This window comes from Emys orbicularis, chromosome 5, assembly GCF_028017835.1.
Source record: "Emys orbicularis isolate rEmyOrb1 chromosome 5, rEmyOrb1.hap1, whole genome shotgun sequence".
Taxonomy (NCBI): domain Eukaryota; kingdom Metazoa; phylum Chordata; order Testudines; family Emydidae; genus Emys; species Emys orbicularis.
In genome coordinates this window covers 75,665,628-75,672,277 of record NC_088687.1, presented here as the reverse complement: position 1 = coordinate 75,672,277, position 6,650 = coordinate 75,665,628, and the positions used below count along the sequence as shown (strand labels likewise).

General features: G+C 51.2%; 1 protein-coding gene across 1 annotated transcript; it reads left to right on the top strand.

The window, feature by feature from the left end:
• Window positions 1-4,946: 4,946 nt before the first annotated feature.
• Window positions 4,947-6,326, top strand: LOC135879666 (paraneoplastic antigen Ma1 homolog). Its single transcript, XM_065405716.1, has one exon. It carries the CDS (start codon window positions 4,947-4,949, stop codon window positions 6,324-6,326), a length of 1,380 nt encoding a protein of 459 aa, XP_065261788.1.
• Window positions 6,327-6,650: the final 324 nt, after the last annotated feature.

The window sequence follows — 6,650 nt, the reverse complement described above, 5'->3', positions numbered from 1 at the left end:
CTATAAGATTCTTCGATAACTCCTAATTCTAACATTTTATTTACTTCAGCCTTGATTTCTTCTCTTTTGGCTGCTGGGATTTGGTAGGGTCTCAGTGTTACCTTGGCTCCGGGGATCATGTGGATATGGTGATAGGTCTCAGTCGTCCGCCCCGGTTTTGTAGAGAACACATCTCAGTTGCGATTAATCATGTCTGCTGCCTCGATCTTTTGGATTGGCGTCAAGTCGGGTGATATCCTCACTTGCTCGTGTAAGTTATCCTCCTGGGGAAGGGTCTCCTGGGTGACTAAGCATGCCTCTCGATCATGCCAAGGTTTTAGAAGATTGATGTGGTAAATTTGCTCCGGTTTCCTGCGGCCTGGCTGCCGCACCTTATAGTTTACTTCTCCCATGGCCTCAATCACTTCATAGGGTCCCTGCCACTGGGCCAACAGCTTGCTTTCTGCTGTGGGCACCAGGACCATTACTCGATCCCCTGGTTGGAACCGTCGAAGCTTTGCTTGGTGGTTATAATGGGTTCGTTGGGTCTCCTGTGCTTTCTCCAAGTGTTCCCGTACAATGGGTGTAACTCGGGCTATCCGATCCCTCATCTGTAGTACATGCTCGACTATGTTCCTTCCGGGATTTGGCTCCTCTTCTCAGGCTTCTCTGGCTATATCCAATATGCCCCGGGGGTGGCGCCCGTATAGTAGTTCGAACGGAGAGAAACCTGTGGAGGCTTGTGGGACTTCCCGGATGGCGAACATGAGGTAAGGCAAAAGGGTATCCCAAACTTTCCCATCCCGGCTCACCACTTTCCTGATCATGGCCTTGAGGGTCCTATTGAACCATTCCACAAGGCCGTCTGTTTGTGGGTGGTATACAGAGGTCCATAGGGCTTGTACATGGAGCAATGCACAGAGATCTTTCATCAACTTGGACACAAAAGGTGTCCCTTGATCAGTCAGTATCTCCTTGGGTAGCCCAACCCGGGAAAAGATTTGTACTAGTTCCTTAGCTATTGTCTTGGAAGCTGTGTTGCGTAGGGGGACGGCTTCCGGGTATCGGGTTGCATAGTCTAGTACAACCAGCACATGTTGGTGGCCCCGAGCTGTCTTCTCTAGGGGCCCAATCAGATCCATGGCTATGCGTTCAAATGGTACCTCTATTATTGGAAGAGGTATCAAAGGGGCCCGCAAGTGTGGGCGAGGGCTATGTAGCTGACACTCTGGACAAGAGGTGCAGTATCGCCTGACATCTTCATGTACTCCTGGCCAGAAGAACCTCCGCAAGATCCGTGCCTGGGTTTTCTCTACCCCTAGGTGTCCTCCAAACAGATGACTGTGGGTGAGGCTCAATATGGCTTTTTGATGTTTTCGTGGCACCAGAAGTTGATATATCTCCTGCTCCTGCATTTGCACCACACGGTACAGGAGATCTTTCTTCACTATAAAGTAGGGTCCTGGACCCTGGACCTTCCCCTCCACTGGTATCCCATCTATCTCAGCCACCTCTTTCCTGACGTTATCATATCTAGGGTCCTCTGCCTGGTCCCGCCCGAAAGTCTCTCTCCCAGGACTAACCTGCCTGAGCTCCCAGGGGCCGGCTTCTGCTTCTTCCAACGGCTCGTCGCCATCATGGCTGGCGCCAGCCTCCGTCTCACCTTCCGTATTGGTAGTTTCTCTGATGGCTGCTCATGTCCATCTGCCTACTAGCGCGGTCTTCTGGCCCTAGGTCAGGATCCGGGTTCCCAAGGCCTTCGCGGCCTTCCTTTCTTTTTTTGTCTTCTGGGCCTTTTGGGGGGGCTGAGAATAGATCCTGAGAAAACTCAGAAAACATTGGGGGTTGACATTCCCCCAATGATGAGTCGCTGCCAACAGGGTCCCCACCTCCCTCCAGCCTCTGCGGGGGGAGTAAATTATCAAACCCTGGATAGTCCCTCCCAATGACTACAGGATATGGGAGTTTAGGAACTACGCCCACTGTCACCTCAATGGGGTTCCCCTGAACCTCTATCTCCACTGGGATGGTGGGGTAATGGCTCACGGCCCCATGCACGCACGTCACTGCTACACGTTTGGCTTGTAGCAGCTGGCTACTTTTTACCAGCTTACCCGATATAAGGGTGATAGCACTCCCCGAGACCACAAGCACTGTAGTCTCTGCTCCATTTATCTTCACCGGCCTGGTGTAGTTATGCGGGGCTAATGCGATGCCCGCAAGGTGGATAAGGGCTGTCCTCTCAAAGGCCAGAAGGTATGCCTCTACATCATCCTCCCGCGTCATTTTATGCAGCCAATGGCTGGCCCGTATGAGCCACATCCCATCATGGCCGCGGTTCAGCTCTGTAAGGGTCTTTACCTGGTTTACCAGTTCCCACAACATAGCTCGGTCTTGAGCAGTCTGGTCAATCAGCAGGTGATTAGTCTCTTGCTGCAGCCGCTCTGCTTCTTGTTGGGCGGCTGCCTGGACACGGGTAGCCTCCTGCTGGGCCGCCGTGGCTTGTATCAGTGCCCGCACTACATCATCCATTGTGGTGAAAAAACTAAACCCTCTCCCCCTTTTTTTTTTTTAAATCACCCTCCTTCTTCCGCTGCGCTGTGCACACCAAAATCCCACTCCTGACACCAGTTGTGGCAAAGTTCCTCCTCTACCTTGGTGGGTCCTGCGCTTATTGGCAGATTTGCTCACCTCAGTGATCTTCCCCTCTGGTGGAACCCACAGTCTGGGTCAACTCCTCCTGTGTCTGATCAGGAGTTGGGAGATTTGGGGGGAACCCGGGCCCGCCCTCTACTCCGGGTTCCAGCCCAGGGCCCTGTGGATTGCAGCTGTCTATAGTGCCTCCTGTAACAGCTGCATGACAGCTACAACTCCCTGGGCTACTTCCCCATGGCCTCCTCCAAACACCTTCTTTATCCTCCCCACAGGACCTTCCTTGGTGTCTGATAATGCTTGTACTCCTCAGTCTCCAGCAGCACACCCTTTCCCTCTCAGCTTCTTGCTCCCAGCTCCTCACACGCACGTCTCACTGACTAACTGGGAGGCTTTTAACTAGTTCCAGCCAGTCCTTGATTGGCTTCAGGTGTCCCAATCATGTAGCTATCTCCACTGCCTTCTAGAAGGATCTTAATTGGCCCCAGGTGTCTTGATTAACCTGGAGCAACTGCCATTTGGTTAACATGGTACCAGGGATTTGTTTAGCCTGGGGCTAACATACCTGTTCCTCACTACTTTACTGTAGCCATCTGGCCTTGCCCCTTCACACCTAGTATTATGTGAATCTGACATTTAGTGTCCCAGACACCATTATGTACACTAGAGCTGCCAAGAATTCATAGGGAAAGTGCCATGGAGGTTTCATATAGATCCACTGAACCTCAGGTTCATTTTAAGCTAGAGAGAGGAATTGCTTCATGAGAAGTGACGCAGGGGACAAAGATATGAAGGCCCAATTTGTATTGAAAGATCTCATAGCACTAAGTGCCTTAACGTTCTTTCTTGAGTTTCAAAATCTGGTGGTATTTTGTTACTTATACAGCTCGATAGGTAGGAAAAATTATCAGACAGCTACTAATCAGAGGCCAGTACAAAAAATGAGTAGGATGTAAGGCCCAAAATCAACCTGGTGATCAGAAGCCCAGCACCTCCTAGGGACTGGGAAGTTTGAGGATAATGGTATTCCAATGAGTGTGCAATCCCTGTACCCCACTCAAGGGCTCTGTCTTTTGTATCCTCGTCTAGCTATGCAGGAGTCTGATATATTCATATTCTCTGGCTAGTTGTGGAGTATGACACATTTGAAGTCCTCTATCTATCTCTGACTGCTGGAAAGGAGATGGTACTTTCTTCTCCCCCTGCCTTCAATTGAGTGTTTTTTTTCAAGCCCTGCCCATACGATTTCATGTTGCTTTTCAAACAGAGAGACAAGGTGGGTGAGGTAATGACTGACACAGCTATAAGTACACTGCTTTACAAATAGGTTATATATGTAACTCCTTTGGGGTTTAGAGAGCATGGCCCTTTAAATCTTTTTCCTAAGGGGGAGGGGGAGAGTAAGAAAAAAGGAGGGAAACTCCAGGGGGCAGCACTGGAGCTCCAGGGAGAGGGAGAGGCAGCCTGCAGGCCCTGGAAAAGTGAAGCAGCAGAGAACCTGCCTGAAGCCTGGGAAGGACAGGGCCGATCGGGGACACCCCAGGACAGGAGCCAGGAGGAGCACTGTGCCAGGGAGGAATTGCCCGAGAAGGACAGGCCGGAGCTGGACCCAGTATCACTGCTGCCCAGAGCTGCATGGGGTTGTGAGTACTGGGGCTTGTGACTCTGCATTGGGGACAAGGAGGGAGGTTGCTAGCTAGTTAAGTGGGGAGGTGGTCGCTCTGTATGGCTTTGCAGAGAGCGGCAGAAGAGGGCACCGGAGGGGTTTGTTGGGGGAAAGTTCACTGGCGCTGAAGACGACCAGGAGCACCCAAGACTCACCACTGGACTGGAACTTTGCTCAGGACTTCTGAACTCTGTGTGCAGACACATTGCTCGGTGTCTGCCCTTCCAGACTGTGCTACCACTGGGCCTGTGGGGCCTTGGCTTGGATGCAGCCCTGTCTTACTGCTCCCCCTATATTTCCCCTTGTTGTTTTTCTCCTCTCATCCCTCTGTAAATAAATATTTCCCTTGTTATATCCACTGTACTTTTCCTGTGGGTGGGTGTGTTCACTCTGGGGGGGTTGGAACAGGTGCCCCTGGGGTGGAAGGGATTTCTCCTGCTGCATTCCTGCGCACGCCTTCTCTTGGCCAGAGCTGCCTACAGAGCAGACTCCATCTTGGCCACGAGGGCGCTAAAATTACACTTGGTGGCCTGTACGGGGACTTTGCAGTACACACACACACACCCCTACGTTGTGCACCCTGGGCTCTTCTTCACAGAGCAAAGAAATTCCTGAGTGACTTTCATCTCAATTTAAAAAAAAAAAAAAAATGGAGAGAGGATTATTAGAAGACCTGTGCCGAGGGGCACGAATCCCAGTAACCAAAGCTGTGCTGGTGGCGGGGTTCCCAGAAGAGATGGAACCAAATGAAATTGAGGAGAGCCTAGATGCAGCTGAAATACTGGGGAGGGTAAAGGTCCACACCCGTATTTACAACCGCAAAGTGAAGGGCATGGTAGCACTATGTACTCACTCCAAGGAAACGGATCTTGATAAAGTGCCCAAAGAGGTGCAAGTAGAAGGTCTTCCCTGGACAATTCTGGGGGCAGAGCGGTCCCCTCCTAGTGTGCCTGTGTCACTTGAGGTGGATTCTTTAGCGCAGAAATTGCAAGCTCTGATGGTGGATGAGAAGCGGAGAAGAGAAGAATTAATTTTGGCATTAGGAGGGGCTCCAACACCTGCAGCACCCAGCCTGGTGGGATGGGCCAAAGAGCTGGGAAACACTCTCAAAGATGCATTGAGGCCGGTATATGAAAGTGCTCCATACAAGCGGTTACGTTCATTCTCGGGGGTGTCACCTGTACCCCCAGGGGAGGAGGATTACGAGACCTGGAGGGATTTTACGGTGCCACTTATCCAAAAGTGGGAATGCTCTGATGCTGAGAAGCGGAAACGTGTGCTTGAGAGTCTGAGGGGACCTGCCATGCGAATTATCCGAGCCCTGAAAGACTCACAACCAGCTGCCACAGTGCAAGACTATTTAACCGCTCTTGAGAGTGTCTACGGTACTACTGATAGCAGTGAAGACCTGTATTATCGGTTCCGCCATACCTATCAGGAGCCCCACGAACGATTGTCGGATTTCATCAGGAGACTAGAGGATTTGCTACAGCAGGTAGTGCGGAAGGAGGGCATCCCCACCAAGCACATTTATTCCACTAGGTTGAACCAAATCCTTCGGGGCACCCGACAAGATGGGTTGATGTTGTGGCAACTGCAGGTGAGGGAGCGTGCCCAAAACCCACCCCCATTCCACAAGCTCATTCGAGAGATACATGAAGAGGAGGAGCGATTGTTGCAAGTGGATGCAGTGGTGCAGCCGAAGATGGCAGGGAGTTGCACCACTACAGTGCTTGGAGAGATGGAAGATGCCCCGTCAGTGGCAGCAGCACTGAGAGATTTGACCCGAGAAGTGGCCATGATGAAGGCTCAGGGACATACTGTGCCATCCTCAAGAGGGGAGAGTAGCAGGAGCGGTGATAGCCAGCGAGAAGGTTTCTGTTATAACTGTGGGAGAGATGGTCACTATGCCTTGGACTGCCAAAACAAGACAGATCATGCAAGGGTATCTCAGAGATTGCAGCAGACCATTAGGAAGCTTCAGAGAAACACCAACAGGGCTTGGGGAAGGAGCAACCCAAGACCCTGAAATTCCAAAGCTCCCCAGAAAAAACCACAAACAGGGGTTACATATATAATGTGTTTGTGAGTGTCATTGTCAGGATAAGGACCTACTGTGTGTGTGTGTGTGTGTGTGTGCGTGCGCGCGCGCGCACGTGCGCACACAGTGGGTCTTTACCTTGACAATTATACCCTTACAAGCCCAGCTATCCAAACCTATTCCTGGCCTACAAACACTCTTTCAGCTCCCCTAAACCTTTTATTTCCATAATGACAATAAGTTTAGCCCAATTCCCCATCCCAAACCTTCCAGAATTATTTTAATCTGTCCCATTACCATGATGAGCACCCT

Coding starts and splice junctions, on each gene's coding strand:
- LOC135879666 (XM_065405716.1), top strand. CDS start 4,947: ATGGAGAGAGGATTATTAGAAGACCTGTGCCGAGGGGCACGAATCCCA.